The following is a 26,054-nucleotide window of genomic DNA, read 5'->3' on the forward strand; positions in this document are numbered from 1 at the left end:
CAAGGATAACTTCAATGACAAGCCTTCAAGGGATGATTACAACAAGGCGTTCCATGACCTTACTCATGACTTTAAGAGTAGAACTTTTTCTACGTTAATATGCTCGCCCTTGGGTTGTGTCCGAGACCATGTCAAGATAGAGCACTTTGCCAAGAACATCAATGAGTTTCATCAGACCACAGGGGCAAAGGTGGTGGTGGTCACCAAGGAACAGTCTACTGCTCGTAGAGTATTACATCATGGACTTTCCCACGCAGTATTTGTCAGGAAGCTGAAGGAGGAGATTAAGAAGGCAGGATCTGCAGATACGCCGGCGACCAAAGACCTCGGCACCTCCCAAAGTGTTCCTGTCTCCACCCAGTCTAGTTTTAACTTGAATTCATTTCATTTGCATTGTTCAGACTTCCCGCCATTAACAGTCCCCACCAAGTCACTGCAAGCTCCCTTGACACCTGGCAAGAACCCTTCATCTTGTTTAAACTCCCTAGTACCACAGCAAACACCCCCCTGTTAATAAGTCCTAACCTTTCCATATCCAAAAAAACTTCTTGTTGTTCAAGTAATCCAGTATATAAAAGCCTTTCAATATTACATCACAGTGTTCAACACCTTCCATCTCGTCTGGATCTTCTTGACATTTTTCTCACTGAATCAAAACCGGACATAATTGCACTAAGCGAGCATAAGATGATAAAAGAAGAAATAGACTTGCTAAAAATTTCAAATTATGTAACAGCTTCTTATTTTTCAAGAAACCTAGGACGGGGTGGAGGTGTCATAATTTTGACTCATACAAATGTAAACTTTAAAGCTGTAGAAATCCCTTATTTTCAATCAATATTAGTAGAAAAAGAATTTGAATGTTGCTTGACAGAAATCATAAATAGTGGGTTTTCTTTCGTATTAGGATGTATTTACAGATCCCCAAATGGTTCAAACTTAAACATCTTTTTTGAAAATTTAGAAATTTTACTAGACATTTTATGTAAAAAATTTGAAAAAATTGTTCTTGCTGGAGATTTTAATGTGGATGTTTTAGTAAAAAACCACACTTATACTAGATTTGTAAATGTTTTATCTGGTTATGGTATGAGGTATATGGTAAATTTCCCTACTCGAGTAACAGAACATTCAAAAACAGCAATTGATAACTTCATCACCAATATAGAACCCAATAGTTTAAATGTAATTGGGGCAATCACTCATATTTCTGATCATGATGGCCAAATAATGGAATTGTTAGATTTAGAATCAAAAAATATTACTCTAGTTAGAAAACAAGTAAGAAAATTTGATAAAAGTAACATAGACATATTTCACAAACAATTAAGCTTAGAACATTGGTTAGATGTCTCTCAATCTACCATTCCCCTTAAATATGATAGTTTTTACAATATATTTAAGTATTACTTTGATGTTAATTTTCCAAAATTGTATATTACAGAAAAGTTGGATAGTAGAAATAAATGGATTAATGAGGAGTTAAAACTAAAGCAAACTGAAATAACTTATTTGGAGTCTCAATTTAGAATATGTAAAGATAACGAATTAAAATTATTAATCAAAAGTAAAAAGCAAGATCTACGAAATAATGTAATTAGTAATAAACAGTTATACTTTGAGGAAAAAAATTATGAATTCAAAAAATAAGATTAAAACTACATGGAACTTAGTAAATTTAGAAACTGGAAAACTGTCAAAAACCTACACAAACACTAAATTATTTCATCTGGGTCACTACATAACTGATCCATCTGTTATATGTGAAACATTTAATGAATTCTTTGTGAATGCAGTTAAAGATCTAGTAGTCCCAAACATTGAGCACTCGGCAAAAGCTACTTTATTAAATGTTAGTCAAGTCAACACAAAATTTCAATTCAAAATGGTAACAGAAAATGAAATTGCAAAAATAATAACATCCTTCGATAATAAGTACTCTTCAGGATACGATGACATTCCTATTACAATTGTAAAGGCAGCTTTGCCTTTTATTTGTATTCCGTTAACTCATGTAATCAATCATTCCCTAATCTCAGGTATATTTCCAGATAAATTTAAAATAGCCCGAGTTATACCTATATTTAAAAAGGGTAATTTAGAGGATGTGAAATGTTATAGACCAGTATCGGTACTTCCAGTATTCTCAAAAAATTTTAGAAAAAGTAGTATATAGTCAATTTTCTAATTATCTCGAAACTAATGAGCTATTAGATAAACAACAACATGGCTTTAGGTCCAGTAAGTCTACTACAACGGCAGGAGTTGAGTTTATTGAATCAATAATTGAATCTGTTGATAGAGGGCAAAAAATAATTGGCATTTTTCTGGATTTGTCAAGGGCCTTCGATAGTGTTGAACACAGTAAGTTACTGAATGTACTTTATACTCTTGGAGTGAAAAGTACAGAATTGACATGGTTTTAAATCATACCTGTCAGAAAGAAAACAATTTGTTGAAATTAATCATTATAAAGAAAATGTAAAAGTTAGATATAAGGAAAAATATGCTTCTCGTCTTTTAACTGTTCAATATGGTGTCCCCCAGGGATCGATATTGGGCCCATTACTGTTCCTATGCTATTTGAAAGGTCTACCTGGAATAGTATGGGGCAATGATAATAAAGTTTGGGATGACACAAACATAATTGTAACTGCGGAAAGTGAAGAGCAAATAGAAATTTCCTCTCACATTGGCTTGTCGTTGGTGAAAGACTTTTTGGACAGTAAAAATCTCCTTTTGAATTCTAGTAAATCTAATTTTATTTCCTTCTCAACAAAGCAAGCTAAGAATAAATTACGGCCCACAATATTTGTCGAAAATAAGATACTGGACCAAGTACAAGAAACTAAATTTCTAGGATTAGTTATAGATGAAAACTTAACGTGGGATGAGCATGTAAATCTTGTTATGCGCAAAACATCAAGTGGCCTTTATGCTCTAAGAAGAATGGCACTATCATGTAACATAGAAAACATTAAAATCTATTTACTACGCCTTAATCCACTCCCACATTTCTTATGGTATTTGTATATATGGCACAACAAAACGAAATATGGACAGAATCTTAATCCAACAAAAACGGGCCTTAAAGATTATGCTCCATTTGAAACAATCCGACTCTGTTAAACATATATTTTCAGAATTGAAGATTTTTACAGTGTATAGCTTATATATTTTTGAGACAATAAAATTCATACTTTTAAATAATAAAACTACAATAGGGAAAAATGTACATACATATAATACTAGATCACATCGACAAGTTGAACAACATAGATTGTGTTTTTTTGAAAAGAAAACTTCTTTTAAAGGAAACAAATTTTTTGACTGTTTACCGCAAAATATTAAACAAGAGAAAAATCCGAACAAATTTCTTAAATCATTAAAAAATTTTTTAATAAAATCTGCATTTTACTCAACTGAAGAGCTACTTACTCTAAGAAACCATTGAAATACATTGTGCTTTTCCCCTTTTCGTTTTATTCAAAAGAAAATTGTTAATGACTACTCTAATAGAACAGGTATGAAAGTTGAAAGAAGGTGAAAACACTTAATTTTAATATTTTTATTTGTAGGCTCAGTGTTTGTATGATTGTTTGTAAAACCTGTATTTAGAACTAATGTTGTTCTGGCCCGAAGAAGGCGAAAACCCCTAAACTAATCTGCACGAACCTAGTTAAGAATGTGTAATTTTGTGTATAAAGAGGTTCTTGTTTTATCTCATTTGTTTTTATTGTTCACAGACATTGTAAATGTTTAAATTAAAACCAATTACTTTGTTGACACTATTTCTTGTACGATATGTACATTTTTATGAAATAAAGATGTTTGATTGATTGATTGATTGATCATAAATATTCTATTTTAATAATTATTAATACTGAAAAATATTTATGTTTTAGAGCAAACTTCTGTACAAAAGTCTACAGAATCATAGGTGGTTATTATGTCTTGTTAATACTGCATATGTTGTTAAATACAGTAATACTACTATTTCGGTTGTTAAACAACAATCCATAACTTAAAGATGGTTAAAAAAATTAGATTGAAACAGTTTCCTATACATTTTTGTACCTGATAAGGTAAGGGTAGGGCCAGTCATCAGACACAAGAACAACTGGGGATACAAAAACTCAACTCAAGCACTGTTGCAGCAGTTACTTCAAAATTTGTCATCCAATTTCACTAGTGACACAAAGTTATGGTTTCAGGCAGCTTCTGGGGTTCTGGGAGGGACACAGATGGACGTGGAAGGTTTACCAGTAACAGAGGTCGAGGTAGGGTACAACAGCTGCCACCTGTGCTACATGAAGGTTTCAAGCCTATGCTACCTGGGGTGGCGGGGGGCTTCAAGCCCATCTTCAACCCCTTCAACAAATCTGAGGACTACAGCAGTCCATCACTCGCTCAAGAGAGCTTGTACAATCGTTCAGAGTGGAATTTCTCCGGTAACTCACTGCCTCACGCCACCATATCCAAGGTAATGGATAACGTTGATCAAATCATTAATGCTAATAATGAATCAAGACATTTGATTGTAAAAAAACCATACAAATGTCCTGTGTGAGTATGTATTAAAAAGTGTCAAGAGCAAATACTATTAGTATTAATTTGCAATTTTTGACGGCTTCCTTATTAACAATGTATTTATAATTCTAAATTACAAGTATTGAGCAAAGACTAATACAGTTTTCATTAAAGTTTCTCATCCAAATTATTACAATTCACTTTATATAAAACAAAAACTCTTCATTTGCCACAATATTTCATAAATAGTAAATAAAAATGGGGCTAGCAAATGACAAGCAATGACAGCCTCTATAAAATGGTTCACATCTATCACCAAACCCAGCCAAACATGAAATGAATGAATGAAAAATTTCTTTATTGTTGTCAGTTGTACATTTTACATACAGTAGATCTTAAACTAAAATCAACAATAAAGCCCGAGGTAACAAAATACCTGTTCGGGAATTACACTAGTACACATAAAGAAACAGCAACTCGAAAAAAAGGACTGCCCTACCAGATCCTCGTAATGATACACTCTAAAACAACTATAACTAGATTAACTTCTAAAAAAAGTAACATAAAACAGAAATATATGTGAAATGTTGATCAGATGTTCAAGTAAATTATAATATAAAGTTACAATTTAAAAGTGTAATGATCATACTATAGTGTTGTAAAACCTGTCTACATCTTCTTCCAATAACAAAACATGCCGAAGCATTTTAACAAACTTATTTTTGATTTTACATTTTCTTAAATATTCTGGTAAACAATTAAAAAACTTTGGTCCTAAAAAAAGATAGAATTTCTTAAACAAGGTTAGATGGGGCCTCGGAACTTGAACGTTTATTCTTCTCTGACTATAATGTGAATTTGCATTGTAAAAACTGCTGCTTTGATTATAAAATGATTTTAATACTTTATAGATATACAGATTTTTTATCGGTAACACATTTAAATCTCTAAAAATTGGAGCTGAACTCTCCATTTTATTTTTAAATTTTATTATTCTTATGAAATGTTTTTGCAGAGTAACAATTGGTTTGAGGGTTGTAATATAAGTTCCTCCCCAAATTTCTAAACCGTATTCAATTTTAGAATTTATAAAGGCAAAATAAACTTGTTTAAGCAATCCTGTATAGCATACCGTTCTAAGAGAATAAAAAAGTCTAACATACTTCACTAGTTTAGACTTAACTTCAGCTATATGAGATTTCCAATTCAACTTTGAATCTACCAGTAATCCAAGATACTTAATACTATCAACCTGTTCTAAGTTTGAACAATTACACACTATATTATTATTAGAATGACAACTCAAAACATGGTATTTAACAGGTGAAATAAAGGATACTTTTCTACATAAGTTAAATAATAAGTATTTGGTTTTAGGGCTCATTAACATGAAATTATTAGAAAACCACCATCTTAAAGCATTTACATCATGTTGCATACTCAGTTGTACTTGTGCTAGTGAGTCTGCTTTATAAAATAAAGCAGTATCATCCGCAAATGCTACAATCTTGCCCTTGAAATTACCATTGCACAAATTATTAATATAAATTAGAAAAAGAGGGCCAGACAAAACTGATCCTTGGGGTATCCCTATACTTAGTTTACCTACTTCACTGAAAGTTTTATTAGCTCTAGTTACTTGGGTTCTATCTGTCAAATAAGAACAAAACCATTGCAAAGCAATTCCCCTGATGCCTGCGTCATGCATTCTATTTAAAAGTACTCGATGATCCACTGTATCGAACGCCTTCATGACGTCGACAAATAGTCCAGCGCACACTTTTCCTTCATTCATGCCTGTGTAGACCTGAGACATGAAGTCCAATAAGGCAGCACTTGTATTTAACTTACTTTGGAACCCATACTGTTTTTTACTATAAAAACTATGTTTTGTAAGAAAATTCACTAGCCTCACCTTAACAACTTTTTCGAGTATTTTAGAAAATATTGAAAGTAACGCAATAGGTCGATAGTTGCCAGGATCTGATCTGTCATTTTTTTTGAAGAGTGGAGTGACTACCGCATGTTTTAAAATTTTTGGGAACTCTCCTGTCGACAAGCTAAGATTTATCAAATAAACTAGCACGTCTGTAATTGATTCGGATATTTCCTTAATGATAACAGGTGTAATATTATCAAAACCAGGAGCTTTGTTATTTTTTAAAGATTTTATTATATTGCTTATTTCTTTGTTATTAGTCGGATACAAAAACATCGAGTCTTTTATTGCCACAGTATGGAAGATATTTTGGTGACAACTATTCATACGAGTGGGATTGGTGTTTTCTGCTTCTATTGTTTGTCTCAGGTCTACTGCAATTGAACAAAAGAAATTATTCAAAATGTTGGACACCTCTTTCGGGTTTGAAGTTGTAATATCATTGTGGTTTTTCACCAGAATTACACCTGAGTTTTTAACTTTATCCCCTACTAATTCCTTTATAGTTTTCCACTGTTTTTTTTGTATTGGTTTTATTTGACTCTATAACATGTGAATAATGCAATTGTTTAGTGCGCTTTATTTGGTTTTTTAAACTGTTGTTAATAATCCTGTACCTATTTCTTAAATTCACATCATTAGGCCGCTTAGCAACTTTTTTGTACAAATTATTTTTTTCTTTAACGGCTTTTACAATACTTGCATTGATCCAGGGTTTTAAAAACTTATTACTAACGTTTACACAATTCGTAGAGACTGAAACATAACTTTGAATTTTAATCAGGAACATTTCAAATGCATCGGATATTGAAGTACAGTTGTATATTTCCAACCAGTTTTCTTGGCTTACAAGTAATTTAAGTGTATTTAAATTTACTGAAACATGTTCAAAACAGTTTTTTGTTATACGTGATGTACAATTATTTTTAATATTTAAACCCAAAAACTGTCATCCAATGATCGGTTATATTTATCTTCAAAACTTCTGCTGTGTACTTAACAGAGCTATCAAACTTACTTCTACAAAAAACATGGTCTATACAGGTTTCTGAATGATTATTTATCCTTGTGGGTTCATTGACAAGTGAGTTGAGTCCATGACTTGCCATTAAAATTAAATAGTCCTCTACACTTCTAATAGATGTATCCAACAAATTAATATTTAAATCCCCTTTCACTATGAAATTTGCAGATTTTATACCGCTTAGTGTGTTTTGAAATTCGTCATTAAACATATTGATTGAGAACGCCTGTAATCTGTAAACTGCTAAAAGATCAACAGCTATGCCCCGTTCAAGTTTGAAGTGAAGGTGTACGACATCTGCCGTCGCCATTGTTGTTTTAACCTGACGTACACAATTCAATTGGTCGGATACAAAAACCGCCACGCCCCCCGCACGGTACTTATTATTACATTGAACATTTAACAAGAAAGTAGGCAAATTGTACTGACCCACCTCACTGTCACTTATCCAAATTTCTGTTAGTACAATAATGTCAGGCTTTCTTTTCAAACTTTCAAGAAACACTAAAAAATCGTCAAAATTAGACCTTAAACTACGGATGTTTTGATGTACTATTATTAAATCTGAACTATCAATAGTAGTAAACAAACTATTTTTAAAAACTTGTTTCTTTTAAACTATTCATTTAGGTGAACATGATGAACTGTTTGTACTGTTGTCTGTGAGGAGTTAGTTACCTGGAGCTTGAGGCGAGCCTGTTGCTGCCGGCAGCTTCCTCAGCTTCTCCACGTCGTTCCAGTTGCTCACTGCTGACACCTTGTCACCTTCTGATGGTCGGACCAGGATCTTGCCGTTCCGTATCCAGACGAACGTGAATCCTTTTTCTTTCTTGATCGATCGTACTTCGTTGAATATCCGCCGTCTTGTAGGAGTAAGGCTCTCATTTATATAGATGACACTTGCTGGGCTTGGGAAACCAATGTCAGACGTATTCAGATTTCTCTTGACTCTCCTTTTTTGTAGAAACTCTTCCTTGACTGTTTTTCTTGTAAACTTCACTATGATGCCTCGGGGTCTTTCGCCACTTTTCCCTCCAAGTCTGTGACAGACATCCACCATCTCTTCCTTTACTTGTATGTTTAGACTGTTTCCGACTTGTTGAACTAGACTGAAAACATTTTCATTTTCTTTCTCAGGAACCCCATGGATTTCTATTGTATTAAGTCTAGAGTATTGCTCAGCTTCGTCTTGACGGGCTTCCAGCTCAACAATTTTAATTTGCAGCCTTTTATGTTCGAACAAAAGTTGTTCATACAAGTCTTTATACCTGTTCAAAGCCTCAGACTGTGAATCCACAGTTTTTCTTAACTCGGAGATAGTTTGATGGCAGAGTTCGATGGATTTTCCAAGTTCAAGTTCAAGTTTTTTAGTTTGATCTTTGTTTTCTTGTCTCATCTCTTGTAGTAGCTTCATGACGTCACTTATGTCTGGTGAACTCTTCTCCAGCTCGGATTCCACTTGCATACTTGTTCTACGAAGCCTACTGCATTGTGTATATCTCCAGATTTGATTTTCCTTCTGAATAAAATCAATATCATCCTTTGACATCCCTGCACAAGCTCCATGAAATCTGTTTTTGCAATCAACGCATTGTACTTTCAGACTATTTGCCACAACTTTTTTAACGCAAACTCCACATTTATCCGACATGATAACTATTATTCGAAAAACAACGCACTTACACTCTTTACAACACCACAAAAAACAGTAGTAACTCAGACAACAAGTCACATTAACAAAAGTTAACCTGTACACACGCTTGTTAAAACATACCGCTCTGTGTTTCACTAGGTTACTTCAGATAAGGAACTGATAAGAGGCAGACCGTCCGTTCCCTTCGAGCTCTGACGCATAACATGTTTGAAGAACAACAAATATGCACTAAACATAACTTAGCCTCCAAAAAGTGAATCAATAATAAAATTGATAATTTGAAGGCAGAAATTTTAAATCAGGAGGCAGATGTCTAGTAGACACAATAGTAGAAAGGTTCATCCTTCAACATCGTTTTACTGTAAATATAGCTTAGTAAAACATGGATTGTTGTATATTTCCAAATCTTTATTTGTGAAAAAAACCTACAATTTCTTTGTTTTTGTATTTGATATATTTTTCCTTAAACATATATTATATTTAAGTCACAAATAATAGCTAAGAACTTAAAAATATAAAAACTAACAATGATTATGCATTAATTTCAAAAGCAATTTTCCATAAAAGAAAAAAAAAGTAAGCACATACTACCAGTTTTGAATTACTTTAAATCAAATTGGGATTCATGCTCCAAAAATTAGGAATGTTCTAAAAATTAGAAGATATCCTCACCTAGGTGGATGTTATGATACAAGTTTTTTCACAAGCTTTTGTTTGTAATATTCTTGATTACATATTCATGGAGAATAGTACAGGTGTCAGGAAAAACAAAAGTACAGGTCGTTAAGGTTGTACAGTACAATAATTTAAAAATTCGGTTTTTGTGCAGTAGGGTTGTTCTTGAAGCCACATCGTCAGTTTGTTCTTGAAATGTTGAGATGTTTAATTTCTCACAAACTAAGGAAGGTGGTTGAAGTACATTGGTCCTTTGTCCTAAAGAGATTCAGGTGATGGGGTGGAAGGGCAATGTTTGAAGTATGTCTGGTGTTTTGTACAGACGTATATATCCTGAAGTCTTAGCTGTTGTGTGGTTATGGCATGCAGGATAGTTTTGCGGATGTAGAGTGAGACTGACAAGCTGCCATATATATCTTCATTATACAGTTTTATTCACTATTGTTAGCAATTTAAAGTAAGTAACCAAATATCTTTTAAAATTCATATGTATATAAATCAGTGTACAGATAACATTTGACTCTTAATTTGTATCATCTTGTCTGTAGGTCGTCTCACCAGCACACAAACAAAAACCCCCTTCAAACGTGAGCTTGTCATCCAATGAGTCACTGGAGGAGAAGAATGTGTCAGAGCCACTGTTGGAGAGTGGAGGAGGAAGTGTGATTGTAGAGGGGAATGCAGAGGAGACGACCACAAGGCCCTCCACTACCACAACCACTGGTGAGGAGATGGCTTTTGCCATCAGCCTCACAGACTCTGCCTTGGGTCAGCACCACCCCCTCACTAACACTGTTGATCAAAGTAAGATGCTCTATCTGTTCTAAAGTCGGTTTTATCCACTAAGGAAAGAGAAAGAAGCACAAATAAAATAATAAAAGGTATAAACTAATAAAATATTGAAGCACTTCAAAAATATTTTAATTAGTGCAAATTTTTGCACTAACTGCCATAAATCCACTTACAAAAAACTAACACTATATTCCTAGTTTTTGTAAACAGTTATTAATTGATAGTCTTTGTTACTATCCTGTTGCTGAACACAACAGTTTTTGAAAGTTCCAGATTCTTATTTTATTTAGTAGGCACTACTAGTTTTTATTTCCTAATTTCAGTGGATGTTTCGAGTGCACAGTATTAAAATTTGGCTTGAAATATGGTTAAAAACACATATGTAAAATTTAGAAATATTTAATAACACTTATTTACAGAGGACAAAAACAACGAGAGTGAGAAAACAACTACGTCCAGTTTCCTGAGTGACCTGTGGGGCTCGGTGAGTTATGTGGGGAAAGGGAATGGTCCAACGTCGCTGTCGGAGTTCTTAGCACCAGGAGCCCAGGTGCCGCCCAAGCCGGCGGGGCGCCCCACCATAACAAAAGTGACTCTGACGCCCCCACTGGGTCCTGGCCCTGCCCCACTCGCTGAGGACCTGCAGGCCCCCATACCCCGCCTGGCCAAGAGCCCCCCTCAACATTACTACCCCCACAACGACTCCATGGCCTGGTACTACTCCAACTACAACAAGTCCGAGCTGGAACCTTACGTCGGTCCCGGTCGCGTTGTTCCCGTCAGCTCTTCTACTGTCACAGTTGCCACTTCCCTCCTCAACGTAGTTGTCACCTACTCTCTGCTAGTGTTGAGTGTATAAATGACAGACATAAACTGATTACAGAGACCAAAGTAATTTTACTATACAATTAATTTTGTAACTGAGCATTACCGATCTTAATGTGTGACAATTTATTAGGATAATTGGCTGTTAATTGAATTAAAGAAACTGTGTTGCTACTCATTAATGTGACAGCTAATAGTATAAGTTGGTTCATTTCAATAAATTTACAAAATAATCTAGCCAATTGTAAGATATTATGATCATAATTTAAATGAAAGAATCAATAGTTCTTAAAATAAGTGTTTGAACTGATCTAAATTGGGTGTAAAATATTACAGACTTTACCATGACTCCAATTATAAAAATGTGGTAAGAGGGGGGAAATGAATGATCCTTATGTAAAATACTGAAGAGTAAACCTACTTCTTGTGTTTTGTTGTATTTTTTCCAATTGAAAATTTAATATATATTCGAAAGAAATCATAGTATCTCTTTGATATCAATACTATATCAGTTAATATAACTAAATAACTTCTAATGTTCTGTAAATAAAAAATGATGTCTTGAAATTTTATTTCGTATCTATATTGTAGACTTGTAAATGTTTAAGTTAATGTAGTAGTCTTGTTGCATAAATGTATTTTTTGTACAAATAAAATCAATAAAACATGACATGCATTTATTTATTAACTGCTTGAGAACAGTGTAAAAACTGTACTGTTACGCCCTAATCCAAACGAATTTATCTTGAAAATATCCTAAATTGCATTGGATCAATTGTTACAACAATACTACAAATGTATATTGTGCCTTGAAGATAGATATATGAGACATTCCTCAGTACTTTTAGTGTTGTCTTTCTTCACTAGTTTTAGGTTACCAAGATGACATTTAAAAATCAATCAAACAATAATCAAAGCCTGCTATGACCTACATTAAAGATAAAAGAACTCATTTATATAAAGTTCTTACACATGCTTGCTATAGAATAAACTCCATTAGAGACATTAAAATTAGTTATAATTATTGACACACCCCAAGTGTCTCTATTAGTTTACAAGTGTGGTTATCCTAACTATGAATATTCATACAAAACTGAGAGTTTTAACAGTGTGTTCTTTAGCCAATCAACTATAGATAATTATGTAACAGAATGTTCTTTAGCGTGGCAAGTATTAATATATAGCACTTTCAACCTCAGGTGTCTAAGTCACAAATGTAAATATCCAGAGTATGAATTATGAATTTTCACATCAGGCTGCAAATATTAAGTTATGGTTTTTCAGAGCGTGCATAGTTACGTGATATAACAAACAGCATATAATTTTGAACAAGTTGGCATCCGTGCAGTGCAAAATATGGAATTCTGTAATAGTGATAAGGATTAAAAATTTGATCCTCAGCGTTTTGTTTCCCATCAACCGTGCACTGGGCACATCATGAGCATCTACCCTCTCTAGGACACACTTCTTTATAAAGGCAGTGTAAGAAAGGCTACTGGAGGATATAATGTCTTTTACAAAACCATGTGTGCTTGACTAACAACAGGGTTACTACTTGACTCTGAAACTATTTGATCCTAGGCTGCAGCTAATCTACATTTTGGGCTCTGAAAACCTGCAGAGTGAAGAATCACCCGATATTTAACATAACAAAGAAATTTAGGTAAAGATTTAAGGATAGAAAGGCTGTAAAAAGAGACTGTCAAGTCAGTGTAAGAATGCTGCAAGAATATTCTCAGCTGGAATAACCTCACTTAATTAATATAAGCAACAAAATCAATTTCACAACAAAAATAGTTTTATATAGGAAACTGAAAATAGAAAAATCATTAATAAGTTGTTTTATTGATATAAATAAAATATAAAACAGTTTGTACAGTATAACTATAACAACATAAAGTACTTTACTCCAACTTCTCAATAATATCACTGACGTAAGCCTCCGCTAGCTTTCTAACATGCTCTTCTTTATCAGGAGACCCATGTTTCACTTCAAAATTGATCCACTTGTTGAAGAGTGTCTTCATGTTCCTTGCTGACAGCTTCTGTCTGGAGGCTCGCTCCAACACTTGCCTGGCAAACCATTGTATTTATTTATTTTCACAATATATAGAAATTTTCATTCCACAGTAAGAAACTATAGTGTTTGGAGCTATTACCTTATTCAATTTTTGCTTTCATATATCAATTCTTTATTGATACCACATTTTGTTACTTAAGCATTATTTATAAGATTTGAATTTGCATATTTCTGTAAAAATGAATTGTTTTAAGAGTAAGTTTAAAAAGCTAATTGTAAAAATATAATTATATTTAGAAATTGTGTATGACAAAACAATTCTTATATTTATCTGACTTGACAGGTTGAAGAGACTGCCATTGAAAATACTTTCTTTTCCCAAAAACATGGTTCCATGGAGAAGGCATGCACAGTTTTTTTTTCTGAAATTTACCACCAAAGAGTCAAATTGATTGAGAATAATTTCTAATAATAAACATTAACCTTCAAAACTGTTCATATATACGAGTAAAGAGTAGGCAATTGTTTTTCTAACATATTGACTGCAGATAATACTATTCAACTGTTCTAGCTATCAATACAAGCCAGACAAACTTTCACACAACAACATTCTTGCCTCCATTTCCCTTATAAACTTATAGCCAGTGTCAATCAACAATCAAAATGTACAAATGACAATATAGAAGAATTTTTGCCAGTCAAAATGAATCATTGTTCAGTAGTTTGGCATAAGGAAGGTTGCATCTGCTGCCAGGTTGCCAAATTGGTCACAATGTTGCCAGATCACCTACTTGTCTTTCTATACGAGGTTTGGCTAGAAAATAAATATCAGATTAGTATTGGCGGAGCCACAAATTGAACGCAATAAGGCTGAATATTGTATGGTCATTCACGTGACTCCCCCTACAACCCCTCCTCGTATTTCGTCTGGCTGCTGTACTTATTCTTATAAGCAGTTAACCTTATACAGTAATTTTGCGTCAGAAAAAGCGTTGAGTATTCAGAAAGAACAGCGTATGAACATCAAATTTTGTTTTAAAAATGTTTATTTCTTTGTAATGTTACACCAAGTGCATGTTGATGACTTTTTAGAATGAACAGAAGTGTTCGAGTGGTTTAAAAGATTTAACAATGGCGCGAAAAACACAAATGACACGCATTTGCAGACCATCATCATTAAAACTGACGCTAATAATGAACCCTTGAACATTCTTGTTTAATTACATTACTGATAATTAGTAAGAATTACTACATTAGCACCCTGACTACCCTACATGGGTGTGTACACAGAAAACAGAAAGATTAAACAAGTCAAGGATCCTCCACCAGAGCAATGTTTGAGCTCACTAAGCTTTTTCTGCTTTGTATCCTTGGTGGAAGTAAGTTGGTTTTAATGGAAAAAACATTTTTTGTATACTTCCACATAAAATTTATTAAAATAGCGCTTTCGCCGGTTAAGGCATCATCAGTTTGACATTGTTTACAGAAAAAAACATATGTGTAAAATAGAATAAACATATGATAAAATAGAATAAAATTTAAAACTAACTGTAAAGACCAAAAACTAATAAATTATAAAAGAATAATGTAGAAAAATATGGTTTGCAATTCATAATTTTGGAATGGATTTCTTTTTTCACTAATGGTATAAAAATATCACTGAAATTTACGGAAGGTTGGGAAATACAATTATCTTTTAAAACTGTCATACACGCACTTTCAGTTTTATTTCTTTTAGTCCAGGAAGATTCTTTAAACACTACACTAGACGATTCAAAATTTATATGATGATTTTCCTTTACTGCATGTTCAACTAATTTAGATTTTTCAATGTTTTCTTTTTTATAATTATAAATATGTTCTTTTACTCTAATTTCCACAGGTCTTGATGTTTGGCCGATATACGTCTTGTTGCAACCACAGTCAATTTTATATATCACATTCTTGGATTCTTGATGTTTGTTTTTCGGTTTTAATTTTGTCAAGTAGCTTCTTATATTATTTTGGGACTTAAAAACAGTGCGGATGTTAAATTTATAATTTATCCTATGAATTTTTTCTGATGTTCCTTTTACATAAGGAATAGTTACGGTAGTGAGATATTTAGGATTGTCTGTTTTGGTAATTTGCTTGCAACTTTTGTTTTTTAGCCTTAGCTCGTTCAATAATTGATGGAGGGTAGTTGTTTTTAATCAAAAGTTCTGTAGTATAATTTTCTCCTAAAATTTTATCTTTTTTATCAGTTACCAAAGTATTAATCTTCTGGAACAAATTTTGTACTAATCCAATTTTTACATGTTGAGGATGATTTGAATTATAATTAAGGTACTGTCCACTGAAAGTCTTCTTGTAAAATAATGTTGTTTTAATTGTGTTTTCTTTTGTTTTTGTTATCAAAATATCAAGAAATAGAATTTCACTGTTAACCTCATTTTCAATAGTAAATTTTATCGATGGTCTAATTGAATTGATGTGTTTTAAAAATTCGTCTTGGATGTTAATTTTATTTTCCCATACACAAAAGACATCATCAACATACTGTAACCAAATTTTGGGTTTAATACTCCAATTTTCAAAAGCAATGTCTTCAAAGTGGTCCATAAATATGTTGCTAATTATTGAGCTGAGAACACCACCCATAGGTAAACCGGATACTTGATTGTAAAATCTATATTTTTAACTGAAAATAGTTGTGGCTAACACATACAGTAAGAAGTTCCATTACAGAGTCAATAGATAATGTTGTTCTCATACTGAAGTTGTTATCATTAGAAAGTCGTTGTCTAATCAGACACATTTAATAAATTTTATGTGGAAGTATACAAAAAATGTCTTTTCCATTAAAACTCACTAAGCTTTGTCAGTGAAGACGTTTTTTTTTTGGGCAAACACACAAAATTTGAGACTGTTGAAGCAGTGAAAGAAAAGCGATGGAAGTCATAAACAGGGTTACGGAAAAAGATATGCTACTGGCAGAATATGAACGAGAGCCAGACAAAACAAGGAGTGGTGGGAGGGGGAGTCACATGACCGGCCGTACAATATTCACGTTTATTGCATTCATTCTGTGGTTCTGCCAACATCAGTCCAGTTATTTTCAAGCAACACCTTGCATTTCTAATACTCATGGAAACTGATAAATATTTACTCCATTCAAAACAGAAATAAAGCAAATTATACAAAATTATGTGTAACTGTCTTCGTTGTACTAAGGTTGAGAGTTAATGTGTACTAATGTTAGCAATTTATTTATTAATGTATTGCAAATGTAGTAGTACAATAAAAGCTGTGAAATAATCAATATCAATAAAATAAATAAGTAATTCTAAGAAGAAAACATGTCTTTTTTTATAAGACATATGTTCTCAGTTATATACTTGGTTTTAAAAAATAAGGTGTATTCACAAATATCTATAGTTACCTGGCAACCTCAATTTTGTCCGACTTGACCAGCATGTCCACGTACACGCTCCATACATCTGTCCGCTTGGGGTAGGAGGTGAGGATATGTTCAAACAGTGTCTGGGCCTGCTCCCCGAACCCATACTGGTTCTCCAACAGAGCAAACTTGCACAATAAATTTACATCTGTAAAAATACAAAGTGACATTAAAGGAAAGGTGAATAGAATTCATCCAAAAAGAATTTAATTACTGTGTTTAAATATAAAAACTGCACCATGGTTATAAAATGATTTTGTACTGGCTGAATAAAAAATATTTTATTTTATTTTGTTATGGTTTATCCACCTCTGAATAATTTAAGAAACATCTGTAAAACTTTAACCAATATAATTTTAAAATGATTTCATATCACAAGAGAAAAATACTGACGTTCTCGGGCTGGAAGAGCGGCTATGGCACGATGCAGCAGGTTTCTGGCCTTGTCTGCAAGACCACACTTCATGAGAGCCGAGCAGCACAGGAGCCAACACTCGGGCGAGCCTTTAAGTTTACGTAACATCCTCTGCACCAGTTGCTCTGTCTCCTGCAACACAACACTGAACATTAGTGTTCTGATAACTCCATCAGTCTGTTGATACCAACCATACTTGGCACTACAAGTTTTCAGTACCTTGACGTAATTCCAACCTTGCATTGGTGGTACCACACATTTTAACTGTTGTTTGTAAGATGATACAATTGCAAAATAAATATGAAATGAAATAAAATATGCCTTTATTCAAGAGGCGGAGTTAGGGCTATTTAGCCCTCTCTACCACTCAACCTCACATAATATACAGATATATATATATATATATATACATATTTACATTTAATTACCTTAAAACTATAACAAATTCCATTTTAAATTTAAATTTAACCAAAATATATACTACTATGTAATAATTAAAAATCAAATTTATCAGCTGAATATGTAGAAAATTTTCAATATACCTATATATATTGAAAAACATTGAAATATGATCATAGTTATAGTCAAATCTGTGTTAGTTGATGAACAACATTCCAATTCACCAATCCATCTCATGACATGTAATAATTTAGTAAAAGTCAATTCATTATAAGCATTTGAAGTCATGGATAAAAAGAATTTGTGAAGTGTAACACAATTTTTCAAGGAAGGTAATCAACAGAAAAACAATATTACATTTAAGCGTTAGACATACCAGAATTTAACACTCACACAAAAGACATTTTGCCATAATTGCATTATGTTTTTAAGAGAAGATGATGCAGGCATTAGTAAAGTTCATTTTGTAGAACTTATTGGCAGACCTTTAGTGAAGCCCATTACTTAAAAAAATTTCATTCTCTCTATCCGCAGAATATCTCGAAAATCAAACGACCTACAGACTAGAATTTTGCAAAGAGTTTCATTTTGATACAAGCAATACTTAGCTCAATAATACATATCAGTCAATATGATAACATGATGGCAACAAGGAAATAAATAGATTTGTCAAAAAAAGAATCTAATCATGGGACACTTCAAAACATAAATTTATTCATAGAGTAAAACAAAAAAATAATAGAGTGAATGACAATGTTAAAAATTGGTGACAAGATCTGATTTCAGCACACTCTTGTGTTGTAGTAGGTACTACAAGGGAAGGTTCCCTACCTCACCAGTATTATTTAAACAACACTGTGAAACCAAACTCAATTAACAAAAACTTTAATGTATCACATGACATGATATCTTGATAACAATCATCTGCAAACTACACATTTTGCATGAAACTTTATTTCTTTATTGACAAAAATAAGTTCTATGATAGCGCATTTCCAACCATGGAATTTGGCAGAGCATCATTGAAGCATATATCTCAGTAGATTTACTGTATGTAGATAAACAGTTCAGTAACAGAAATGTTATTAAATGTATCCCACAGAGACCCTCTCGGTTATATCTTTTATGATTAATGAACTGATCCACGAGAGTTTAGTAAGGAATGTTTGAGAAAATTTGTTGAAAAATCCATCCTGTGAAGGAATCACATTCACATTGCACTAGCTTTTCTACATAAATACATTAATTAAAAAAAAAAATATTCAAAACATATAATAGAGGCTAAGATAATTATAGAATCCATACTTCCAGATTTTAGTGTTAGTACAGTGATGACCATAATACCATAATAATATATTTCTAATATATATATATTAATCCTTAGTATACATGTAACATGTTTTCCATTACCAGAGGTTTATTGGAGTCTGAGAAGATTTTCAACATTTTACTGTACACTGAGAATTCGTCGTTGTTTCTCAAAGCTTCATCCAAGCTGCTCTTCAAGCTTTCCTGCAAACACCATTCAAACTTACAAAATTGGTTCTATGTATATTATGTGAAACTAAAACAATTGTAACTGTATTACAAGTAATGTTTTGTGTTAACTCATAAAATACTTCAACTACTGACCTGAGTACCAAAGAGGTTCTCTAGACTGAGTAACGCAGTCCACACCTTGAGCCTCTCTGCTGCAAGACTGACGCCAATTGTCTGTAACGCTTGCCTCGCCACTGCACGGGCCTTCTCAATTTCTGTAGCCTATGACAAAGATTCAAATTTAATTTGTCAAAATAAAAATTCTTAAAATAAATGAAATTTTAAAACCCAAGAGAAGCAAAAGCAGGTTGTTTAAGTGGAATAAAAGCTGAGTATAAGAAATTTAACTCTGAACAGTTTGATTACATATTTATGTCAGTACATTACACTAAATTTTTTTTCTTCAAGTTACAGTAACTAATTATTAATTAATTGAACTAATTAAGTATAAAAAGTATTATTTTTAGGTTTAAACACAACTTTGTTGTTTGCTTTTCTGTTACAACTTTCTATAAGTGAGACGAAGTGAAAGCAAAATAAAGAAAGTCGTAACTACGAGGTATGTTAAAAAGCAACATAAATCATTATTTATTTGTCTACAATAATGTTGTCACCTAAATAATAGTTTCCATTAGATATTTTTGCACTTGTGCAAGCCCTTCTTCCAATCCTCCAAACAATCTTCAAACTCTTTGGGATAGCCTTTAGCTCTTTCAGTGATGCACTTTTAATGTCATTATTTTATTTTTGGAATAAAAAAGTTACATGGTGCCATGTCTGGAGAATATGGAGACTAGGGCATCGTTACAGTACTGTTTTTGGCCAAATATTCACAAACAAGCAATGAAGTGTGAACAGGTGCATTGCCATGGTGCAAAAGCCATGAATTGTTTTGTCACAAATATCCAGGTGTTTTTTCTTTTCAGATTGCTTCATGCAAACAGCATTAAACCTGTAGGTAGGTAGTACTCCTTATTAACCGTTTAACCTTGTGGCAAGAATTCATGATGCACTATGCCATTAAAATTGATCAACACAGTGAGCACCTTCATATTTGACTGCACTTGTTGAGCATTTTTTGGTCTTGTCGATCCAGAATGCCTCCACTGGGATGATTGACTCTTAATTTTGATGTCATATCTGTAAACCCATGTTTCATCACCTGCTATAACATGTTTCAGTATTTCTGCATCGTCATTCACTTCATTTAGTGGCTCCTGAGCAACTTCCATTAACTGCTGTTTTTGTTCAAAATTCAACAATTTTGCTGTTACATGTTTCATACCCAAAATATTGGAAAAAAGTTTTGAGGCATGAGCCAATTGTTATACCAACATCATCAGCAACTTCACTGATCATAATATGGTGGATAGTTCATAACCATTTCTTCCACTTTTTTATCAGATTTTTATGTGCAGGAGCGTAAGGAGCATTTGTCATCTTCAACGTCTTCATCGGTATCTTTGAAATGTTTATATCACTTGGAAACACTGTTTTGTTCATAGCAGAGTTTATTTTTATTGCACATAAAAACCAACCTGCCTGTGTTGCCTTGATTAACAATTACCACACTTTATTTCAATTTTCACACCAAAAAATAAAATACATAGTAAAATACATCTAACCTTAGTTTCTGCCACTGAAAGTGCTAAGAGTCATAAACAAAATACTGTAGAAGTCCAATTAAGTCAGCTAAATGGTGCCAGAACTACTTTGTATACAGAATTTCTCGAATATTACAGGGATTGAATAAAATATGTATATATATATATAGAGCCATGCAAACGGCTTGGTGCATTGTCTTTGCAGTGTTCTGCACCACCACACTCAAAAACTACTGGTTACTTGCACAATTTTGTAGACAGTTCCTAAAGGATTCATAATTTTTTAGTCTCAGTTAACCTGACAGCTCAGATAATTGTATTTCTACTGTAAACACATAAATTATTGATATTACCTGATACTAATGCTTCCTCATATAGAGTAGATGAGAAAGTTCACAACAGAAGATAGGTTATGTGCTGATATCAGTAGAAGATGACACATAGGATCTTATGAAATATACATGATTACTTTATTGCTGTGGTTAGATATCAGCTCTCTAAGTAACAAACCAAAGCCACTATGGTGATTTTAACGATCATCAGTGTACCATGTAGGTAAAGCTGTTTTTTGTTCACTATGTAATAAAGGTTTTGGCATGGAACCTTTTCAAAATAGACCAAACAATGACAATAGGAACAAGAATAATGCTTTTTTAATTTGTGACCCACAGTGATTTAGTACAAAATAAATAGATTAAAGCATAACCATTGAGTTTAAACCATAAAAATATTAGTTGACTAGAAATTACAATTGATGACATGTTGTATTCTCAATTTTAAAATAGTTAAATAAAATAATCAAGACTTGTTGATATTCAAATAAAAACAATTGGATACTAAGGCTGAGTAGGTGTTTGCAAAATATTTTCATAATTATAGAGCAAAAAATTAGAAAATATAAATAAAAACTGCAATACAAAAAATACTAAACATTATCCAACTCAACTTCACAAAGTATAATGTATGTATGAACACTTTTTACAACTACAAGATATTGATAGCTCGGTGGCTAACCTGCAGATGATAAGAAATGTATCTTATCCATAGATCAGCATCATCCGGCCGGGTGAGCACTGCTCGTTCGTACTGATCCACCGTCTGAGGATTGTCCTCAGAGCCCATCAGTTTGCGCTCCACTTCCCTCAGTTGGGCCTCCTTCTCCTTTGCCGCCTTCCGTCGCTCGGGCCACCGTCTTCTTCTTCTTGCCTTGGTCAGCCTCTTCTTCATCCTATATGGGTACAAAAACCAAAAGTCTTTTTAATTTTTTCCAAAGCACTTTGTATAATAATCTTTTCAGAAGAAACATTTTTTTCTAATAGAGAAGATTAGCTATTGTAGACACCAATTTAAAGACCCCAACGCACAGAAGGGTGAAATGTGGACTAACTGTAGTGTCCCATATATATTTTTAGTGTTTGTTTTAGATATGTGTGTGTGAGAGGGGGGAAGCAACTAAACAAATCACATTTTAAAAAAACCAATTTTATTGTATTTATTTATTTCAACATCATGGGTCAGTCACTATTTAATCATCTCTGTAGACTAGCATTAAGATTTACTCTTGACTTTATAGAAAATTTAAATCAATACATTATTTAGAGTTAAATCAGTGGAACATGAATATGTCATACATTTTAATTTTAAATCACGGTTACTTTGAACTATTCCTACGATTTGATATTTGTACTGTGCTAAAACAAAGAGGTTAATTTGGATTTTTCTTATAACTATTGCATATCATTTCTGAGCTAGAACTCTTAATAGAATAGGCAACATTAAAACACAGTCTTATACTTTAGTTATACTGACTGAGTGAGGAAAATTGCAAAAAAAGAACCTCCCTCCTTGACACACCACCCCCTTCACTGACTCACACTTAACTCTTAACTCCTCTTATACTTTAGTTGACCGTGGCTGTGTGCACAGCTACACAGGCTTAGCCATACTGACCGAGTGAGGAAAATTGCAAACAAAGAACCCCCTCTTTGACACACCACTCCCTTCACTGACTCACTCATGACTCTTCACTCCTCTTATACCTTAGTTGACCATGGCTGTGTGCACAGCTACAGAGGCTTAGCCATACTGACCGAGTGAGGAAAATTGCAAACAAAGAACCCCCTCTTTGACACACCACTCCCTTCACTGACTCACTCATGACTCTTCACTCCTCTTATACCTTAGTTGACCATGGCTGTGTGCACAGCTACAGAGGCTTAGCCATACTGACTGAGTGAGGAAAATTACAAAAAGGAACGCCCACCTTGACACACCACCCCCCCTTTACTGTTTTATTTCTATAAATTCAGGAATATGAACAATCTGAATGTATCTTGCCTCACTGCTGGCAAGGCTAATCCCCTGTCCCTCCAACACATAACTCCCTCTCATCATATTTTGCATAAACCATCACTAAAGTGACGTGACTGTCCATGTGAATATGCATAAACTAGGTGTAAATATATTATTATTACATAAGACTTTAAATCTTGTTTATTGTTTTAATACAATATATAAAATATCCAGTTTATAAAATTAATGATTTTGTTGTATAAATATAATGAAGTAAAGTTTTTACCCATTTTTAAGAAACTTGTGTAATTTGAATTCTTAATGTTTGATTGTCCAAGTTCCACTGTATTATCAAGATTGTGATGTTTCTGTAATAGTTTACAAATAAAGCATGTTTTAAACATTTTTTAAAAATTGTTTCATATTAACTGGGCGTGGAACTTTATACAAACATACTTTGGATGATCATAATTAAATAGTTTACAGGTATTAGCTGGTTACAAGATTGTAAACTGATTAAAATATTCAACTTTTAACTAACCTCATCAATGTCTTCTTCATCTTTTTCTTCAGGTTTAACCAAGTCCTCTGGTTTCACATCCCATAAGAAACCTGTTTCACTCAATGTGCGTTTCATAGGGCCTTTACCATTCAGTTTTACTCGCTTAGAATCCTTTTTATTATCATGCTGATGCTTATTAATATTTTTCTCTTGTCTCTTTAAAATAGTTGTTTTATTCTTTGACAAATCGTTTTTAGTTTTAGTAGGGGATAAGTCTTCATCTTTTTCTTTAATATTGCACTGCTTTGCAACATTATCCCTCTTAGATCTTTCTTTTTTTGTTTTTAACAACAAATCTCCTTCACTTTCTATAAGACTGGGTCGTTTCACAGCATCATTTCTTTTTGAGTTGTTCTTTTTTGTGTTTGACGATAAATCTTCATTTTCTTCAGTACTGAACTGCTGAGAGACATCCGCCAATGAATTTTCATTTGAATCTCCTTTATCTTCCACTTGCTTCTTTACCATTTTCTTTTTGGTCTTGGATTCCCCAGTTTCATTAAAGTTCTCATCTATTTCCTGTTTTCTCTTCCTTTTACTAATTTGGCTAAGTAAGAGACTATTTCCATTTTGTTCAACTCCTGAAGGTATACCATTGCTGCTCTTCGTTGATTTTTCTCCATTGTTTTTCTGTTCACTACTGTGGAAGTTCTCAATTTGAATGTTCTTCTGAAAAAAAAGAAAGCAAAGGCGTATATAACTATTGTGTGCAAATGCAAACAGTCTTTTAAATAGCACAGTATAAGAATGCTCACCATCTCCTGCTAAGCAAACTTATGTTTGAATTCTATTTTTTGGAATATATCCAAAATGCACATTTATTTTTGTCCTTTAACAATGAAATTTCAGTATTAAGTCTTTGCTGTCATTTTAACTTGGACACATATTACAAATGGTAGATGTAAACTCAGAGATTGAAGTGCTCACTAATTTTTGAATGATCTGCAACTAACTTTGGTAGGTCTCAAAGCGGACTAAAAATGTGGCATTCAAAGGGAAATTTACAAGTGCTGCAATTTTGGGATGTTAGTTTAAAACATGACTTATTACACATAAGATCCTTGTAGTTCCTTGGCTAACACCACTAACCAATGCAGCGTTATGCACCTTCCTGTTTACAGGGCTCTAATGTCTACTGAGTTTTTAATTACTAAAAGATTAGTTGTACTGGATGTTGGCCATCTGTAGGAGAAACTAGCTGTATTTTCATAAATTCAAACTGAATAAACTTGACTTTATACATAATTTTAAAAATTCTTATAATGCTTGAACATATTTCACAAAGTCAATAAAACGTATTAATAAATCCAGGAAAGTTAGTAATATAATTGCATTGTACAGTGATAAATGATTATGAAATTCTATAAGTGAATACTTTTTTGTCTACAATTCATTGCAAGTTTGATGTAACTATAAAACAAAGTAAAAATGCATTACTTAATTAATGATTTAAAAGTCAATTTAAGTGATGAGTTAAAAGAGAAGGCATAAAGGAATCATGTCTTCAATTCAAAGGCAGGTGATATCAATTTCAAATTTATTCACACAAATCAGCATGAGGTACTGTAGACAAAAAAATGTATATTGCTGGGATTCTAATCTATATTATATGAATATTCCATAATATTTTGCAAAAAGAAGAGATGAACTGAATGATAAAATACTTCACATCTTATAAATGATCCCAATTCCTAATCTTTAACTTACTTTCCCTGTTCTCATCTACAATCGATTTTTTACAACTAGGTAAACTAGATTGTGTGGAGTTGGAACATTGGGAAAGAATCAAAAGTATTGATGTATAAATCTTATTTCAAACCAATTTTATTATATGGAGCAGAGACGTGGACATGGACTAAAAATTATTTAAGCAGATTGCAAGCTGCAGAAATGAGATTTTTAAGAGGGATAGAGAAGACTACAAGAAGAGATAGAATAAGGAACGAAATAACAGAGAGAGATTGAAGGTAGTTTCACTGCAAGAGACAATGGAAGGAAGAAGAATACAGTGGATGGGGCATGTGAAGAGGATGGGAGATAATAGAATGCCTAGAATAGCACTGGAGAAGGAGGAAAGAGGAAGAAGACCAAAAGGAAGACCGAGAGGAAGATGGGAGGACCAAGTGTGGAAAGACATAGAGAGAAGGGGACTACAGAAAGTGCAGGTGGAGGAAGAGGAGACCTGGAATGACAGACAAAAGTGGAGGAGGCTGTGTATGACGACCCGTGATAACGGAAACGTCTGATGATGATGAGGTAAACTAGACAGATAACCATTTTCAATTCATTAGACCATTGTAGTTGACCTACACACCACTCATGTATTGTCAAATGTTTACTTAGTT

At 33.1% G+C, this 26,054-nt stretch overlaps 2 protein-coding genes across 2 annotated transcripts in view; one reads left to right on the forward strand and one right to left on the reverse strand.

Moving 5' to 3' along the window:
• LOC124365625 (protein artichoke-like) overlaps positions 1 to 11,733 on the forward strand; it is a 28,009-nt gene extending 16,276 nt beyond the window's left edge. Inside the window, exons 9-11 of the mRNA XM_046821615.1 lie at positions 4,215 to 4,483; positions 10,371 to 10,626; positions 11,034 to 11,733. Coding sequence (XP_046677571.1) covers positions 4,215 to 4,483; positions 10,371 to 10,626; positions 11,034 to 11,473 — 965 coding nt within the window. The 3' untranslated portion in view covers positions 11,474 to 11,733. The remainder of the gene's footprint in view (positions 1 to 4,214; positions 4,484 to 10,370; positions 10,627 to 11,033) is intronic.
• A 1,532-nt stretch (positions 11,734 to 13,265) lies between these two features.
• LOC124365113 (protein RRP5 homolog) overlaps positions 13,266 to 26,054 on the reverse strand; it is a 47,677-nt gene continuing 34,888 nt past the window's right edge. Inside the window, 8 exon segments of the mRNA XM_046821057.1 lie at positions 13,266 to 13,512; positions 16,881 to 17,046; positions 17,292 to 17,445; positions 19,123 to 19,224; positions 19,345 to 19,473; positions 21,870 to 22,037; positions 22,039 to 22,083; positions 23,689 to 24,378. Of these exon segments, the coding sequence (XP_046677013.1) occupies positions 13,344 to 13,512; positions 16,881 to 17,046; positions 17,292 to 17,445; positions 19,123 to 19,224; positions 19,345 to 19,473; positions 21,870 to 22,037; positions 22,039 to 22,083; positions 23,689 to 24,378 (1,623 nt within the window). The 3' untranslated portion in view covers positions 13,266 to 13,343.

Source organism: Homalodisca vitripennis, chromosome 6, assembly GCF_021130785.1.
Source record: "Homalodisca vitripennis isolate AUS2020 chromosome 6, UT_GWSS_2.1, whole genome shotgun sequence".
NCBI lineage: Eukaryota > Metazoa > Arthropoda > Insecta > Hemiptera > Cicadellidae > Homalodisca > Homalodisca vitripennis.